The sequence below is a fragment of the Pithys albifrons genome, chromosome 15 (assembly GCF_047495875.1).
Source record: "Pithys albifrons albifrons isolate INPA30051 chromosome 15, PitAlb_v1, whole genome shotgun sequence".
Taxonomy (NCBI): Eukaryota; Metazoa; Chordata; class Aves; order Passeriformes; family Thamnophilidae; genus Pithys; species Pithys albifrons.
Window position 1 is genome coordinate 14,382,059 of NC_092472.1, and position 18,858 is coordinate 14,400,916.

The 18,858-nt window shown below is 57.2% G+C and overlaps 2 protein-coding genes across 3 annotated transcripts; both read right to left on the reverse strand.

The window, feature by feature from the left end:
- Positions 1-651: 651 nt before the first annotated feature.
- On the reverse strand, positions 652-6,989 carry LOC139679075 (ganglioside GM2 activator-like). Of its 2 annotated transcripts, XM_071570462.1 has the most exons (6): positions 6,939-6,989; positions 5,752-5,899; positions 4,860-5,084; positions 4,199-4,354; positions 3,211-3,393; positions 1,549-3,095 (listed from the first exon to the last, which is right to left on the reverse strand). In XM_071570462.1, the coding sequence occupies exons 3-6, from the start codon at positions 4,974-4,976 to the stop codon at positions 2,943-2,945; spliced, it is 609 nt and encodes a 202-aa protein (XP_071426563.1). In that variant the 5' UTR covers positions 4,977-5,084; positions 5,752-5,899; positions 6,939-6,989; the 3' UTR covers positions 1,549-2,942. The 2 variants fall into 2 exon arrangements, with proteins under 2 accessions (XP_071426564.1, XP_071426563.1); XM_071570463.1 differs by lacking the exon at positions 1,549-3,095 and adding an exon at positions 652-807 and having other exon boundaries at positions 4,199-4,348; positions 4,860-5,899.
- A 1,124-nt stretch (positions 6,990-8,113) lies between these two features.
- Positions 8,114-13,119, reverse strand: LOC139679043 (ganglioside GM2 activator-like). Its single transcript, XM_071570411.1, has 4 exons — positions 12,799-13,119; positions 10,759-10,908; positions 9,773-9,955; positions 8,114-9,659 (listed from the first exon to the last, which is right to left on the reverse strand). Exons 1-4 carry the CDS (start codon positions 12,913-12,915, stop codon positions 9,504-9,506), a joined length of 606 nt encoding a protein of 201 aa, XP_071426512.1. The 5' UTR covers positions 12,916-13,119; the 3' UTR covers positions 8,114-9,503.
- Positions 13,120-18,858: the final 5,739 nt, after the last annotated feature.

Sequence of the window (18,858 nt, forward strand, 5' to 3'; positions counted from 1 at the left end):
GGTGGTTGCAGTCCTCTTCTCTTCCTGATGTTTGCCGCACAAGGGCCACGGGGAGGTGCCCTCACAAATGCTTCTTACCACCAAGCTGGCCCCCCATGCAGGACAAAGATGCACCAAAGGCAGACAGAGAGATGCTGTGTGGGGACACGTTGGGGACACCTCTACAACAGCACCCAGTGCTATGGCTACAGGTGGAAGGGGCAAGGAGGGACACCCTTCACACCTAGTCCTGCATCCCACCAGCCTGCCCCAGCACTCCCAAAAACACCCTCCTCCCCATGGACTGCTCCAAGAAATACTGCTTTTCTATGGAATATTTTCTGTCTAAAATTGCCCTGATATGCTTACCAAAACCAAAAGAAACTGGGTAAAAAATAACTACCCCCAGATAACTCCGGGGTTACGCACCAAGGCCACCCTGTCCAGGCAGGTGACAAATTGCTGATGGATTTGGGAACAACAGGACAACCAGAGGGGCCTTTCTGCATGTAGCAAAGTAGGAGGGCACTAAGCAGAGGGAAAGCAGCTGCTTCCTCCTGAAAGGAGAAGGATGGACCTTGCAGGGATGGACTGGGACATGATGGGGAGTACCTTGATGGGATTGGACAGGAGACCAAGGTGGGGGGAAGAGGAGGGACAGTCCCCAACTCCTCATTTGGCTTTCAGAGACAACTCCATCTTGAGGCAGGTGAGATCATCCCCACCATTGCTGAGAACCACATGGACACAGTAGTTGACGCTGGTCAGACGGGAAGGCAGTTCCACGTCAGGCATGTCAAAGTCACTGACTGGCAGGGAGGAGGAGCCCTTCACAGAAGAGGACACACATAAGCAAGAGGTCACTCAAAAGCCCAGCCGTGCACCAAAGGGCACAGTGTTACCTGACAGTGCTGCCAGCACCCCCCCAGAGGGCTCAGCCGTACCTCTTTGAAGGGGCAGTGGCAGGGGATGCCGTAGGTGAGCAGGGGATCTGGACAGCCCATGTCCCCATGCCATGGGGCTGTCCCTGCCTGCTCACAGCCACACAACCAGTGGAAGCTGCATTGCCTGGTGCCACACGGCAGCCCCTCGGTTTATCTGAACACAGATGTGGCAAAACTTCAGGCCGTGAGGGTAAGCAGTTCCTCTTTGCTCTTGCTATACTCCTATAGTTTTTTTATGATACCTCTTATCAGTTGTGTGCTGTCATGCTGAACTTGCAACTCCACATCTGTGGTGGGGCTGTTCCTTGGGCAACATGTGCAGTGATGCAGGTGTCAGGGTTATAGATGGTTGCTAAGATGACTGATACTCCCTAAGCCCCCCAGCATGGGCTGTCCCTGTGTCCCCATGTCCAAAAGCAATGCTTAGCACTGCTTGCAGATCCCTGCCCTGCCCCTCACACAGGAACCAGCCTTGGGGCTGCTCACGCTCAGCTCCTCTGGCCATCAATGTCCCCATCCCAGCCCCACCAGCTTCGTCCCTCCCAGCTCGCATCCCTCTCCCTGTTATTCCAAGGGAAACAAATGTCACCTCCAGGTCACCCCAAACACCAAGAGGCACCAGCTCTGCTTGCTAATAAGAACATTTATTCAGAACTTGCAGTATCGGCCCAAGAGGAGGCTGCTGCCCTGGCACAGGTTCTGGCAAGGAGCAGGGTCAGAGGGTTAGTGCTTCTCCAGGCAAAGCCACGGGATGAAATAAAGAAAGTGGAGGGCACAAAAAGGCAGTGGAAGCACATCTGCATGGTGGAAAACACACCACAGCAGTTAAGGCTTAAAAAGTTCTTGAAGAAGACCAGTCCTCTGGAGGGGCTAAATAAATCCAGCAGGCAGGGACAGACAGGGACATGAGTGGCTGGTGGGTCACCTGCACCTCTGCCCTCAGGGCACCTTTCATACAGGGGTGATGTCAGACTCATGCCCTGCCCGAAGCTGCAGAATGAAGGATGGTGCCCACCCACGCCACAGTCCCCAGCCACAACCCAGAGGTCCCCAAATAGGATCCAGGCTGTTGGTCTTCATGGCTATTTCCCAGTTATTGCAGCTTTGGGATGCTGCTCTGCCTTGGGGTGCCTCTGGCAGGACATGGGAAGGATCGTCCCAGTGCAGCATCCTGCCTTAGCTCAGTCCCAGTGGAAAAATGAGATGAGTGGGACTGGTCCTGGGCCAGGCTGTGCCCCAGCAGCCCATCACAGCCGTCTGTCCCCCTGTGCAGCAAGTGCAGCCACCAGCCAGCCACTGCTCCTGCTACTGGGAGCATCACCTGCCACTTGGTCCCTTGCAAGTGGGAATGTCCATGTGGAACTCCGGTGGTTGCAGTCCTCTTCTCTTCCTGATGTTTGCCGCACAAGGGCCACGGGAAGGTGCCCTCACAAATGCTTCTTACCACCAAGCTGGCCCCCCATGCAGGACAAAGATGCACCAAAGGCAGACAGAGAGATGCTGTGTGGGGACGCTTTGGGGACACCTCTACAACAGCACCCAGTGCTATGGCTACAGGTGGTAGAGGCAAGGAGGGACACACTCCGCAACTAGTCCTGCATCCCTCCAGCCTGCCCCAGCACTCCCAAAAACACCCTCCTCCCCATGGACTGCTCCAAGAAATACTGCTTTTCTATGGAATGTTTTCTGTCTGAAATTGCCCTGATACGCTTACCAAAACCAAAAGAAACTGGGTAAAAAATAACACCCCCAGGTAACACTGGGGTTACGCTCCAAGGCCACCCTGTCCAGGCAGGAGACACACTGCTGATGGATTTGGGAACAGCAGGACAACCAGAGGGGCCTTTCTGCGTGTAGCAAGGTAGGGGGCACTGAGCAGAGGGACAGCGGCTGCTTCCTCCTGACAGCAGGAAGGATGGACCTCGCAGGGGTGGATTGGGACAAGATGGGGAGTACCTGGATGGGATTGGACAGGAGACCAAGGTGGGGGGAAGAGGAGGGACAGTCCCCAATTCCTCATTAGGTTTTCAGAGACAACTCCATCTTGAGGCAGGTGAGCTCCTGCCCCCCAATTTTGGCAACTGCATGAATATAGTACCTGCCGCTGGCCAGAAAGGAAGGCAGTGGCACATTAGGCAGGTCAAAAGTAGTGGATGGCAGGTTGTAGGAGCCCTGTAGAGAGAAGACACACATAGTTAAGAGGTCACTCAAAAGCCCAGCCCTGCACCTAAGGGCACAGTGCTACCTGATAGCACTGCCAGCACCACCCCAGAGGGCTCAGCCGTACCTTTTTGAAGGGGCAGTGGCAGGGGATGCCGTTATTGGTCAGCTCATTCGGGCATGGCACGCCAGGTTGGAAGATCATATCGATTACTTCGCAGAAGTCATTGTAGGTGCAGCTGCCTATGTTATTGATGCAGGGCAAGGGTGTCCAGAAGAAAACCACATACTTCTTTACTGACAGCTTTACCTGGAGGGAAGGTGTTCAGCACAAGTTCAACCAGCATGGGCACCCAAAGCTCCTCCAACAAGTCCCACAGCACCTCACCAGCCAACTCCCTCAGCTCCTGATCATGCAATCTTTGGGTGTCTGTGGGGTCACTGCACACGCTCCTGCTTTCAGCTCCTCTCAGCCTGCAGGTTTCTCTTCCTCCAAACTCAGGCTGGCCCCTTGAGAAAACACTTCCCAGCACCCCATAAATCCCTTACCCTCTCTCCTCTGCCTCTGTCCCTAAACAGGTGCTCCCACCCCTCAGCTCTGCCTCCACACTCCCCCAGCATCCTCCCCGCAGCCCTAGCCCTAAACATGGCATTGCTCAAGACAGCCCGTGCACCCTGGACAGATACACATGGTCCAGCTCATTCCAAAAACTTCTCAAAAAGTGGTGCAGGGCAGTCAGCACAGCCCAAACTTCCCACACCACTGCCCTGGCATGTCCTTGGAGGGAGCAGACACATCTGGCTGCTGAAAAAGAACCACTGCAGTGACCCCTGGGACCATCCACAGCACTAGGGTTTCATTTCCCTCTCTAAGCCACTACATCCCCAGGACACGAGACAGCTCAGGTGGTTTCTTCATTGCAACAAGGCTGGGAGGCTCCCTCTGAGCTGTCAGCTCCCACTGTAGGTCTCTCCATGGCCTGCTCTGCCTAACAGAGTTCCTCAGTCTGCAGGGGGTCCTCATTCCTGTACCCACTGATGGGCATTTCCCAGATGCCAGTGGTTTTGGGGAGCTCTGCCCTGCCTCATCACATGGATGAATGTCTAGCACTTACCCACACAGGAGAAGTCACATTCTTTTGAACGCTGACACGTGCGCTGACAGTCAGTCTCCCTGGGAATCTGATGGGGTCGGGTGACAAAGAGAGGCTCTGCACAACAACAGGGTCATTCGGGCCACAGTTCTCCCAGGAAAAGCCACGCACCTGCAGCTTTAAGGTACAGGAGGAGTTAGAGCCAGGGCAAGCCCTGCCCTAAGTTTGCAGTAGGTTTCTCCAGCGCTGGACGTCTGACTCCCACCAAATATATGCAAATGGATCACAGATGCAGAGCCTGGGCTGGAAAAGGCTCATGGAGAGAAGGAATGAAAGCTGGGAGATGCTCACTCGAAGCACGAGGCCGTTGGGCTTCTGGGTCCAGAAGTGTCTGTAAAACAGCTTTACTCCAAGCTAAACCCCAGCCTCCAGCTGTGCTCCCCTCTCTGGAGGACTGTGGGATCCCAGGGGACCCACAGAACCCCAGTCCCCCACCCAGCCACAGACACGCACCCACCACCGACCTTGAACCCATCTGCCATGCAGAAAATGATCCTGGTCTCCTGAAATCCCAGCGGGATGGGGGAATCCTACCCGAGCCCCCACCGAGCCACGAGCCCCCGCGACTGCCCCGTCCCTGTCCAGAGAGGTGCAGGATGCGGGATGCAGAGCCTCTGCTCACCTTGCTCAGCCGCCGAGCCCCGCTCCGCTCCACCAGCAGCTGCGGCTGTGGTCCGGCGAGCGCGGCCGGGACGAGCTGCAGCGCGCAGAGCGCCAGCGCCAGCCCCATACACAGCATCCTCCGGGAATGGTCCGGGGTGAGTACGCGGTGAGTTTGCGGCGCGGCAGGGAGTCGCTTGCAAAGGTGGAGAGGGGAGCGGCGAGCAGGTACCTCGGCGGGACCGGGCTGGCAGCAGCGGGACTTAAATGCCCCGCGCTCAGGATGAGCCCTCCCTCCGCGCCCGGCCCACCGCCCGATTCCCCTCCCTCCCCGGGGGCGCTCACATTTTCCCCTCCTCTTTTGCTCAATTTTCTTCCTTTCCCCTCCCCTCCCCGGTTTCTCTGCCAAGTGCAGGACGGGACTCACAGTGATGCTGGGACAGGAAGCGGCTGTTTCCCAGGCTCCCAGGGCCGGTACTGGGGGCGAGGGGTGCGGGGACTGCACCCACCACCACAGCCCACGCACATCACACAGCTCCGATAGGGGGACCCGACCACCGCCCACCCCTCCACCCAGAGCCGCGGCTCGTCTCGCTCCCCGCTTGGGCTTCCGAGGGTGTGCGAGGGGGGTACCCTTCGGGACAGGACCCAGTTACCTCCACGCTCACCCCACACTCGCCAAACAGTGCTCAACACGGAGCAAAGAGCAGCACTGGTGCAGCTGCCCACTCGATGCCAGCACCCCACAGAGGCAGGAACACAGCTCTGACCTCACCATCCTCAGGAGAGCTCCCCATAAAACCACAGGCTCCACCACCCTCCAGCAAAGCCACCAGGAAGCAGGGAGCCACCATGACCTCCTCCACACTCCCCAGGGGCAAGGTCAGCCCGGGATGGAGGGAAGCATCACTCACGCTGTGCCGTTGGTCTCCCCGGAGCGCTGGTAGGACTCAGGGTGGGTGAAGCCATTCATGCTGTCGGGTGGGCTCCCCTCTGGTGTGACATCCGTGGAGCTGAAGTCATTGTAGTCCTCGCTGCGGAGGCGCCGGGTGGACATGGTCCCTGTGGGAGGAACGGCATTAGGGGTGCCCAGCTCCACACCCCCCTTCTCAGGCTCCTTGGGGTCAGACATCATGTGGAGAGACCGGCTCACACTGCCAGAGCAAGGTCTCCTCCAGGGCCACATACTCCCATCTAAACAATCCCGGAGTTGGCATGTCCTAAGGTCAAAGGTGCATGGCACATTCCCACTGGCTCTTCCCACAGCCTCGTGCCCACATTTTGGGTGCACCTACAGAGGACAGGGTCAGGATCCTGCAAGGCAGAGCCTGGATGTGCCCCACTTCAGGCCACGCTCTTCAAAGAGGTGAGTGTGGTACCACAGCCACACCAGTGGGGCAGGACAGGACCTGCTGGCACTGCGTCCCCAACCAGGCTGTGCTGCTCCACTCCCTGCACCCCACTGAGTGTGGGGACCACTGTACCCTCCCCCAGTGCCACAGAGAGTACACTGTGCACACTGCAGGGGGCTGTGTCCCCCTACGCGGCACCCCCAGAACTCCATGGGGTGCCAGCACCCTGCAGGCCATCACCAGCACAGCCCTGGGTACCCACGCGGGGTCAAGGCAGACACACACTTTTGCAGGATCTGAGCACTCTGAAGCATCTCTGCAGGCTGCCACGATCCCCAGGGACCTCTGGGCACCCCGGCAAGCTCCCAGCACACCCAGGGATCCACGGACACCCATGCCAGCCACGAACACCCCCAGGGACCACTGAGCACCCATAGGGGCTGCCAGCACCTCCAGACTCCGAACACTCGCCCACGCACAGAGGATGACAGAGACCTCCTTAACCTACGGGTCGTGTCACCGCGGCCGAGCTCCCCCGAGCACCCACGCGGGACCGCAGCACCCCCAGGATCCCGCGCACCCACGGCGGCTACCGCGCCCCCCGCGTCCCTGTGCATCGCGCGAGCTGACAGCCCCTCCCGCAGCCGTCCTGTCCGTGTCCGTGTCCGTGTCCGTGTCCGTGTCCGTGTCCATATCCCTATCCCTATCCCATCCCGATCCCGATCCCGATCCCGATCCCGGTCCCGCACCTCTCCAGAGTCCCATGGACGTCACGTGACACGGGGCTCACCTGAGATCAGCACATGCGCGCTGAGGGCGATGGGCGGGGCCAAAGAAGGGAGCGAGGAAAGAGTAAACGCGATGCCGAAGGGGGCGGGGCCAGACCGATCGGGGGCGGGGCCAGACTGAGCAGGGGCGGGGCCAGGCTGGAAAGGGGCGGGTCCTACTGAGAAGGGAGCGGGTCCAGGCTGGGAAGGGGCGGGGCGAGCACAGCCCAGGAGGGGCAGGGGCGCCCCCTGGCGGCCAGGCGGGCGACCTGCCGGTCCCGCTGCCACACGTGGGACAAAGGCGGGGACCGAGCCCCGAACCCTCCCCGGGGACAGTCACGGGCACCCAGAGAACGGCGCCGCACCTGCTGAAGGGTCTGGAGCACATATACTACAAGAAGCGGCTGAGGCAGACGGGGTTGTTTTCCCTGCACAGGAGGAGGCTCAGGGGTGACTTCAGGGATGACTTAACTAATTCCCACAGCTCCCTAACACGAAGCTTTACCCAGGTGCGAGTCGGGCTCTGCTCCCAGGCAACCAGCGACAAGAGAGAACGTGGTCCGAAGTTACACCAGGGGAGGTTTAGGTTGGACATTAGGAAGAATTTCTGCACAGAAAGACCGAGCAAACACTGAAATGGGCTGCCCTGGGAAGTGGTACAGACACCAACCCTGGAGGTGTCTAAGGAAAGACTGGACGTGGTGCTTAGTGCCATGGTCTAGTTGATATCCTGATGTTAGGTCAGAGGCTGGACTCAATGTCAGAGGTCTTTACCAAGTTATTGATTCTGTAACTCCATGATCCCCTGTGGTGGGGCTGTTGTTTGGGCAAGGTGTGCAGTGATGCAGGTGTCAGGGTTATAGATGGTTGCTGACTGACACTCCCTAAGCCCCCCAGCATGGGCTGTGCCCCCTGGGGCTGTCCTTGTGGCCCCATGTCCAAAAGCAATGCTTAGCACTGCTTTGCAGATCCCTGCCCTGCCCCTCACACAGGAACCAGCCTTGGGGCTGCTCACGCTCAGCTCCTCTGGCCATCAATGTCCCCATCCCAGCCCCACCAGCTTCGTCCCTCCCAGCTCGCGTCCCTCTCCCTGTTATTCCAAGGGAAACAAATGTCACCTCCAGGTCACCCCAAACACCAAGAGGCACCACCTCTGCTTCCTTGTAAGAACATTTATTCAGAACTTGCAGTATCGGCCCAAGAGGAGGCTGCTGCCCTGGCACAGGTTCTGGCAAGGAGCAGGGTCAGAGGGTTAGTGCTTCTCCAGGCAAAGCCACGGGATGAAATAAAGAAAGTGGAGGGCACAAAAAGGCAGTGGAAGCACATCTGCATGGTGGAAAACACACCACAGCAGTTAAGGCTTAAAAAGTTCTTGAAGAAGACCAGTCCTCTGGAGGGGCTAAATAAATCCAGCAGGCAGGGACAGACAGGGACATGAGTGGCTGGTGGGTCACCTGCACCTCTGCCCTCAGGGCACCTTTCATACAGGGGTGATGTCAGACTCATGCCCTGCCCGAAGCTGCAGAATGAAGGATGGTGCCCACCCACGCCACAGTCCCCAGCCACAACCCAGAGGTCCCCAAATAGGATCCAGGCTGTTGGTCTTCATGGCTATTTCCCAGTTATTGCAGCTTTGGGATGCTGCTCTGCCTTGGGGTGCCTCTGGCAGGACATGGGAAGGATCGTCCCAGTGCAGCATCCTGCCTTAGCTCAGTCCCAGTGGAAAAATGAGATGAGTGGGACTGGTCCTGGGCCAGGCTGTGCCCCAGCAGCCCATCACAGCCGTCTGTCCCCCTGTGCAGCAAGTGCAGCCACCAGCCAGCCACTGCTCCTGCTACTGGGAGCATCACCTGCCACTTGGTCCCTTGCAAGTGGGAATGTCCATGTGGAACTCCGGTGGTTGCAGTCCTCTTCTCTTCCTGATGTTTGCCGCACAAGGGCCACGGGAAGGTGCCCTCACAAATGCTTCTTACCACCAAGCTGGCCCCCCATGCAGGACAAAGATGCACCAAAGGCAGACAGAGAGATGCTGTGTGGGGACACTTTGGGGACACCTCTGCAACAGCACCCAGTGCTATGGCTACAGGTGGTAGAGGCAAGGAGGGACACCCTTCACACCTAGTCCTGCATCCCTCCAGCCTGCCCCAGCACTCCCAAGAACACCCTCCTACCCATGGACTGCTCCAAGAAATACTGCTTTTCTATGGAATGTTTTCTGTCTGAAATTGCCCTGATACGCTTACCAAAACCAAAAGAAACTGGGTAAAAAATAACTACCCCCAGATAACTCCGGGGTTACGCACCAAGGCCACCCTGTCCAGGCAGGAGACACACTGATGATGGGTTTGGGAACAGCAGGACAACCAGAGGGACCTTTCTGTGTGTAGCAAAGTAGGGGGGCACTGAGCAGAGGGACAGCGGCTGCTTCCTCCTGACAGCAGGAAGGATGGAACTCGCAGGGGTGGATTGGGATAGGATGTGGAGTACCTGGATAGAATGGGTCAGGGGACCAAGGTGGCGGGGAGAGGAGGGACGGTGCCCAACCCCTCATTTGGAGCGCAGAGAGAAGGCCAGCTTGAGGCAGGCACGCTCCTCCCCACCATTGCTGAGAACTGCCCGGACACGGTAGTTGCCGTTGGTCATCCAGGAAGGCAGTTCCACATCAGGTACGTCAAAATCACTGGCTGGCAGAGAGTAGAAGCCCTGCAGAGAGGACACACATAGGGAAGAGGTCAGCCAAAAGCCCAGCCCTGCACCTAAGGGCACAGTGCTACCTGACAGCACTGCCAGCACCACCCCAGAGGGCTCAGCCGTACCTCTTTGAAGGGGCAGTGGCAGGGGATGCCGTAGGTGAGCAGGGGCTCTGGACAGGGCACGCCAGGTGGAATGAGGTCATCGAGTATGCTGCAGACGTCATTGTAGGTGCAGCTGCCCAGCTGGTCAATGCAGGGCAGCTGGATCCAGAGGTCACCCAGTGCCTTCTCTACCACCAGCTCTGCCTGGAAGGAAGGTGTTCAGGACCAGTACAACCAGCACAGGCACCCAAAGCTCCTCCAACAAGTCCCACAGCACCTCACCAGCCAACTCCCTCAGCTCCTGATCATGCAATCTTTGGGTGTCTGTGGGGTCACTGCACCTACTCCTACTTTCACTTCCTCTCAGCCTGCAGGTTTCTCTTCCTCCAAACTCAGGCTGGCCCCTTGAGAAAACACTTCCCAGCACCCCATAAATCCCTTACCCTCTCCTCTGCCTCTGTCCCTAAACAGGTGCTCCCACCCCTCAGCTCTGCCTCCACACTCCCCCAGCATCCTCCCCGCAGCCCTAGCCCTAAACATGGCATTGCTCAAGACAGCCCGTGCACCCTGGACAGATACACATGGTCCAGCTCATTCCAAAAACTTCTCAAAAAGTGGTGCAGGGCAGTCAGCACAGCCCAAACCTCCCACACCACTGCCCTGGCATGTCCTTGGAGGGAGCAGCCACATCTGGCTGCTGAAAAAGAACCACTGCAGTGACCCCTGGGACCATCCACAGCACTAGGGTTTCATTTCCCTCTCTAAGCCACTACATCCCCAGGACACGAGACAGCTCTGGTGGTTTCTCCATTGCAACAAGGCTGGGAGGCTCCCTCTGAGCTGTCAGCTCCCACTGTAGGTCTCTCCATGGCCTGCTCTGCTTTACAGAGTTCCTCAGTTCACAGGGGGTCCTCATTCTTGTACCTGCTGATGGGCATTTCCCAGATGCCAGTGGTTTTGGGGAGCTCTGCCCTGCCTCATCACACAGAGGTAAGTCTAGTACTTACCTTCAGAGGAGAAGCCATGGTCTTTCCATTGTTGACAGCTGCGCTGACACGCAGGCTCCCTGGGATGCTGATGGGGTCGGGTGCCACAGAGAGGCTCTGCACAACCACGGGATCCTTGTCACCACAGTTCTCCCAGGCAAAGCCACCTACCTGCAGGATCAGGTGACAGGAGGAGTTAAGAATCAGGACAAACCCTGCCCTAGGTTTGCAGAAGGTTTTTCCAGTGCTGGATGTCTGGCCCTCGTCAATCATCTGCTCACAAACAGCCAGAAAACAACCTTCAGACCCTTGAAATGCCAAAGAAATAGGACCCTCTGCATTTCTCTCACAATCCCAGCTCTCTGAGCCTCACGGCATTGCAGAAACCCTCTGTCTATGCCTCTGCATGTACTTTACACCCAGAGGAGATTACCAGACTGCAATTTCCAAACTTGCCTCAGCTCTGCCTCCAAACACTTCACATGTGAACAAGGCAACAAGCACCCTTCACACCAATGGCATCGAGCAAGGTGTGTGAAGAAAGGTGAGAGCAAGATGTGTGAGGACAGGTGAGAGCAGGCAGGGACCAGGGCAGGGCAGTGACAGCTGCACTGTGTGAGGGGACGTGGCAGGGTGAGGAAGGAGAGACATGGGGGACACCTTTGGAGGGGCTGTGTGGTTGTCACAGTCTCTCACCTGATCCAAAATCAGCCCAGCTCCAGCAAGCCCTCATTCACTTGCTCTGGCCTCCTGATTCCACACAGCAGGAGGAATCACAGTCATGGAAAAGATAAGCCAGGCTCGTGCCCTGTCTGATACACCCCCAGGACCTGATCCTAGCTGATTCAGTAAAAATGAGCCATGGAAGCAGCATTGTCCCACGGAATAATGAAAATCTACATTTAAAGAAATGTCACCTGAATGTGGGACATCGTTTCTGTGTCCTGTCTGGGCTAGGAGCCATGCTGGGACACTTCCTGTGTTTCCTACGGGTCCCACCAGCCATCCCACCATTAAAGACACTCAAATTCACAGGTGGAGAGAATGGCGGCACTTCTGCAACAGCCACCCCTGAGCCGGCCACAGGCGACTGGCAAGAGCCCAGGCCCAGCTCCCTCCCCGAGCAGGTTTGGCCAGAGCAACCCGTGTCCCCATGCCGTGGCCAGGGGCTGTTCCTGCCTGCTCACAGCCGCAGAACCGGTGGAAGCTGCATTGCCTGGTGCCACACGGCAGCCCCTGCGTACACAGCGCAGCCCACGTAGGTGAGCAGCCCATCCCGCCATCCTGCTCACCCGTCGGGAGCAGCCCACCCCACTTTCCTGATCTCCCGCCGGGAGCAGCCCAGGGCAGGAGACGGGGCTCAGGGGAAGACGGGACACGGGGCAGGCTGCACTCGGACACTTAAGACCTGTGAGCCCGCAGCGCCTGGTTCTGCAGGCAAAGACGCTCCAGGGAGCCGAACATCGCTGAGTGCCTGCAGACTGCTGCCCGAGGAGCTCCCTCCAACCTTCCCAACCGGCTCCCCCTTCCCTGGGGAAACTGCAGAGCTTTCCTGGAAAATAATTTACGATTTTCCCTCCGCACCGCGTGAGAGTCACACATGATAAGCAGCTGAATCTTAATCAGCGCGTGTTGATGAGCCCGGCCCAGCTCTGGGTGGGAACACGGATGCACAGCCTGGGCTGAAAAAGGCTGACGGAGGGAAGGAATGAAAGCCGGGAGACGCTCAGCCGAAGCATGAGGGCGCTGGATTTCTGGGTCCAGAAGTGTCTGTAAAACAGCTTTGCTCCGAGCTAAACCCCAGCCTCCAGCTGTGCTCCCGCCTCCGGGGGACTACGGGGTCCCAGGGGGCCCACGGAACCCCAGTCCCCCACTCAACCGCAGACTCGCACCCACCACCGACCTTGAACCCATCGGCCATGCAAAAAATGATCCTGGTCTCTTGCAATCCCAGCGGGATGGGGGAAGCCTACCCTCACCCCTACCGAGCCCCGAGCCCCCGCGGCAGCGCCCTCCCTGTCCGGAGAGGTGCAGGATGAGGGATGCGGGGTCTCTGCTCACCATGCTCAGCCGCCGAGCCCCGCTCCGCTCCACCAGCAGCTGCGGCTGCGGCCCGGCGAGCGCGGCCGGGACGAGCTGCAGCGCGCAGAGCGCCAGCGCCAGCCCCATATACAGCATCCTCCGGGAATGGTCCGGGATGAGTCCGGGATGAGTCAGGGATGAGTTCGGGGCACGGCGGGGAGTCGCTCCGAGGGGCGGAAGGGGAGCGGCGAGGAGGTATCTCGGCGGGACCGGGCTGGCAGCAGCGGGACTAAGAAGCCCCGTGCATCGGGGATGAGCCCTCCCTCCGCGCCCGGCCCACAGCCCGATTCCCCTCCTTCTCCTGGGACGCTCACATTTTCCCCTCCTCTTTTTCTTTTTTTTTTTCCTTTCCCCTCCCCTCTCTAGTTTCGCTGCCAAACGCAGGACTGGATTCGCAGGGATACTGGCTAGGGAAGCGGCTGTTTCCCAGGTTCCCAGGGCCGGCACTGGGGGCGAGGGGCGCGGGGACTGCACCCACCACCACAGCCCACGTACATCACACAGCTCCGATGGGGGGACCCGACCACCGCCCACCCCTCCACCCAGAGCCGCGGCTCGTCTCGCTCCCCGCTTGGGCTTCCGAGGGTGTGAGAGGGGGGCACCCTTCGGGGCAGGACACAGTTACCCCCACGCTCACCCCACACTCGCCAAACAGTGCTCAACACGGAGCAAAGAACAGCACTGGTGCAGCTGCCCTCTCGATGTCAGCACCCCACAGAGGCAGGAACACAGCTCTGACCTCACCATCCTCAGGAGAGCTCCCCATAAAACCACAGGCTCCACCACCCTCCAGCAAAGCCACCAGGAAGCAGGGAGCCACCATGACCTCCTCCACACTCCCCAGCTGCAAGGCCAGCCTAGGACAGAAGGAAGCATCACTCACATTGTGCCGTTGGTCTCCCTGAAGCACTGGTAGGACTCAGGGTGGGTGAAGCCATTCATGCCATTGGGTGGGCTCCCCTCTGGTGTGACATCCGTGGAGCTGTAGTCATTGTAGTCCTCGCTGCGGAGGTGTCGGGTGGACATGGTCCCTGTGGGGGCAATGGCATTAGGGGTGCCCAGCTCCACACCCGCCTTCTCTGGCTCCTTGGGGTCAGACATCGTGCAGAGAGACCGGCTCACACTGCCAGAGCAAGGTCTCCTCCAGGGCCACATAATCCCATCTAAGCAATTCCGGAGTTGGCATGTCCTAAGGTCAAAGGTGCATGGCACATTCCCACTGGCTCTTCCTATAGCCTCGTGCCCACGACCTTCAGACCCTTCAAATGCCAAAGAAATAGAACCCTCTGCATTTCTCTCACAATCCCAGCTCTCTGAGCCTCACGGCATTGCAGAAACCCTCTGTCTATGTCTCTGCATGTACTTTACACCCAGAGGGGATTACCAGACTGCAATTTCCAAACTTGCCTCAGCTCTGCCTCCAAACACTTCACATGTGAACAAGGCAACAAGCACCCTTCACACCAATGGCACCGAGCAAGGTGTGTGAGGACAAGAAAGAGCAAGGTGTGTGAGGACAGGTGAGAGCAAGCTGGGAGCAGGGCAGGGTGGTGGCAGCTGCACTATGCATGGGGATGCAGCGGGGTAGGCGTAGGGAACACCCTTGGAGGAGCTGTGGGGTTGGCACAGCCTCTCACTCATCCAGAATCAGCCCAGTTCTAGCAAGCCCTCATCCACCTGCTCTGGCCACCTGATTCCACACAGTAGGAGGAATCAAACTCACGGAAAAGATGAGCCAGGCTCATGCCCTGCCTGATACACCCAGAGGACCTGATCCTAGCTGGTTCAGTACAAACGACCCAGGGAAGCAGCATTTTCCCATGGGATAATGAAAACCAGATGTAAAGAGATGTCACCCGAATGGAGGACATCGTTTCTGTGTCCTGTCTGGGCTGGGAGCCATGTTGGGATATCTCTGCTCTTTCCTATGAGTCCCACCAGCCATCCCAGCCACCACCAGTAAAGGCACTCAAATTCACAGGTGGAGGGGATGGCAGCACTTCCCTGCAACAGCCACCACTGAGCCTGCTATAGGCGAGTGGCGAGAGCTCATCCCCAGCTCCCTCCTCGAGCAGATTTGGCCGAAGCAGCCCGTGTCCGTGGGACCCCACTCTCCCACCCAGCCGCAGACACGCACCCATCAGCGACCTTGCACCCGTCTGCCATGCAGAAAATGATCCTGATCTCCTGCGGGATGGCGGAACCTTCCCGCCTGCCCGTCGAGCCCCCTCGGCTGCCCCATCCTTGCCCGGGGAAGTTCGGCGTCTCTGCTCACCTTGCTCAGCCGCCGAGCCCCGCTCCGCTCCACCAGCAGCTGCGGCTGCGGCCCGGCGAGGGCGGCCGGGACGAGCTGCAGTGCGCAGAGAGCCACCGCCAGCCCCATACACAGCATCCTCCGGGAATGGTCCGGGATGAGTCCGGGGTAACTTCGGGGCACGGCAGGGAGTCGCTCCGAGGGGCAGAGAGGCGAGCGGCGGGCAGGTGCCTCAGCGGGACCGGGCTGGCAGCAGCGGGACTTAAGAATCCTCGCGCCCTGAGGATCAGCCCTCCCTCCGCGCCCAGCCCACCGTCCAATTCCCCTCCTCCCGGGGACCCTCACATTTACCCTTTCTCTTTTGTTTTTTTTCCTTTCCCTCCCCTCCCCAATTTCGCTGCCAAGCACAGGTCTGGATTCGCAGGGATGCTGGAATGGGAAGCATCGGTTTCTCAGGCTCCCAGGGCCGGCACTGGGGGCGAGGGGCGCGGAGGCTGCACCCACCACCCCAGCGCACGAACATCACAGAGCTCCGGTGGGAGGATCCGACCACCGCCCACCCCTCTGCCCAGAGCCGCGGCTCGTCTCGCTCCCCACTTTTGGGCTGCCGGTGGCCGCGCTCGGCACAGGGCAGGTGGCAGCTGAAGAGAAGAGATATTTTAGGTATTTCAAATATTTGAGATCCTCGAACCCGATGCCAGGTGTGCAGCGGTGGGAAGCAGGCACCCTGGCACCGAGGAGCCCCTGTCTGGGTGGTTTGCTGCAGCACTGCTTTTGCCCACAAAACCGAGAATAAAAAACCTGTTTAAGACTGTGAGTATAAGAAAGCAGCATTCTTTACTTACAACGGATGTACGAGGTCATGGGATCCTCCAAAAACGTGCATGCCAAGTTACAGAAGCTTCATGCCTTTATTTAGCTGCCTTTTGAATAATTCACGTATTCCCCAGATCTGTCCATCACATTTCCCAAAACTGTTCCTCCCCTTGACACGCCTCTCGCTTTGAGTCGGTGGTCCTTTAAGGTGGTCGTTCGCAACCCTCTGGTGCTCATTCTGTAGTCTTCCTCGTGCTGTCCTTTTCTCGAACTCTTGCTTTTGGCACATCATCATGGTCTTTAGAACACTGTCCATGCCCTTTAGAACAGTGTCCAATCATAAGGCCAGTTTTGACAAGTTTGTTAGCTTTATGTTCCTTTTATCATTTCTGCTTCACAGAATAAAAATACCCTCTATCTGTTGGAAAAATCCTGACCTTCACATAATATAAGGACACTGATAAGCTACATAGTCTAAGCTATATGGCTCTATGCGGTACACCCCTACCACCCATCTATCAAAAATGCTGGATTTAACACCCCCTCTTCCACTCTTTCTCCGCTTTCAGCAGATCATTTTCCAGACAGAGCTGCCTCAGGCCCCCACAACATGCTGAAGTGCCCTCATGGGTACCCTGCCATCACATGGCACGGGAACATGGGTTTTCCCACATATTTTAGTGAACAGATGTTTTTTCCCTGTGGAAAACTGGAAGGGGCTGAGCCAACTGAGCACACAGGAAAAGAGTGTGGCAGGTCTCAGACTTTTTCCCCTGCCACAGCGTGGTCAGAATGCATTTGTAGGACCCTTCCCCATATAGGCAGCTATGCTCTCCCTCGCATGCTGACGCCAGCTGGCCTCCCCATATTGCTCCCAGCCTTGGGAAGGGTTGGCTGGCTTGTCCAAGCCCATGCCTCAGCTCTATTTTTAGCCTTCCGTCCTTATTTAGCAGCAAGGCCGGCTGGGAGCCTGCAGGCAGGGCGTGGGAGCAGGCAGGGACCAGTACGGATGCTCCTGCCCGCCCCACACCAGCAGTGACAACTGCAGTGCTGATCCACTGGTGAGGCTTAAGGGTGAGGAATAAATAGCCTGTTCCTCCCCTCCCACCCGGGAACAGAGCGGAAAGTTATCCCCTGGGATTAGTTTTCACTTTGAGGCCCTGGAGCAGCCAGAGAACAGGGATAAGGATAGGGATGCATGAGGAGAGGCATGGGCACAGACTGAGCATTGTGTTGAGGTCGGAGAGGGGAGCAGAGTCCGTTGGTTTGAGTCCCCAGCACCACATGCTTTCCTCTTCTCACCAGCACAGGTGAAAGTTTCACTCCCCCGTTGCTATTCTTTGCCACTCCATTTTGCCACGTGATAAAAAAGAGAATACAAGACTGTAAGAACAGGTTAACCCACATCTTTTTGCTAGGAAAAACACAGGCAAGGACAGCAATGACTTGCAATCACTGCTCTACCTTAAGGCAGAAGTATGTGCAACCTAGATCCCCACAAAAGGAACTGTAACTTTTTTGGGGCTCCGACCTGTTCAAGAACTTCTGCAGTTCAGTTTTCTCAGCCATCTCACTCATGCAAAGTCCAAGTCACGAGGTCTCAGCAGACCTAGCTAAATACCTTTTACTTGCATTGAAGAAAAACAGCCAGCACTTCATTAGGTCTTATGTGCAAAAGTAAATAGATTGCAAATGATGAACAGGGCTGAAGGGTGTAACCATGACCACCCTGCCTCCACTGCTTGGACTGCAGCTCTACTGGGACTTGCCAGGCTGACCACGGGCCAGGTCATCACCCCAAAACCTGCCAGCCAGAAAAATCTCCTCCACCTCGTTTTTTCTTTTTTTTTTCTCAGACTGGGTTTCTCCAAATAAAATAAACAACAACAAAAAAAAGAGTGACCCCATCTGCACTCAAAGGACCACCCTGCACACAGACCATGCAGGGCACCAACACCACCTTGTACCCATCCCATCTTGCCCAGTCCTTACCAGCTGGAACCGGAGAGAAAGCAACAAGAGATACTTAAACAGTTTGAATAAATGCTTTTCTTATCCAGAAGCCTTGGCAAACACTTTAAATGACCCTTGGTACAAATTAACTTGACATTATCCTGTTATCCCATTTACGGCAATTCAGCTGAGCGTGTGATAAAGCCTCCTCAGCTCACTTTTCTAGAGGAAATCTTTGAGATGTCTCCAGCTGCTGTCATTCCTTGGGAGTGATCATGATAACACCAAAAAAAGACATCAGGGCAAACTTCAAAACAAGCTGAAGCTGCCTCAGGTGGGGCTGCTGCACACCACCTCTGCTTTCCTGTCTGCATGGGCAGAAATCCCCTGCTGCCACAGTCCCTGTCATCTCCAGCCTGCTGTGTGCAGCCTCCAGCAACCCCAGCCACATGTGCTCCCCAGATATCCAGGGTTCTCTAGTTACCCTACAATGCCATGGAAAGCCCCTGCTTCTCTCAAAAGCATAGGAACAGAACAGTTTCTGGCTGTTAAAGTGCTGCCCTGCAAATGGAGCAAGTGATTCAGGGTACTGTGGCAGAGGAGGATGAAGCAGGGCTGAGATGGGAGATCTCTCTGTCAGGCACACAGAAAGGATTGGAGAAACTAAGAAACTGCTACAATCAAGCTAAAATAAGAGACCTTTGGGGCAGCACAAGCAGAAATTCTGACTGGCAGTCTTGCAGATACACCCGGGGGCTGAAGGAAGGATGTAACACGGTCTGGACAGCCCTGTCTCTGAGGGGTAGAGATGTCTAAAAGTGCAGGGCTGTAGCTGCCATGGTGAGCATGGTGCACCAGGGCCTGCAGGGAAAGCTGGGGAGCAGGGTTCTGGAGCTATTCTTACTGCACATCCCCATCCCCAAATCCCTCTTCTGCCTTGCTAGCTTGATGCCTCAACCTACGGTGTCCAGATACTCTGTTTTTTCTACACCACTAGCAAGAGAAACCCTACCTGG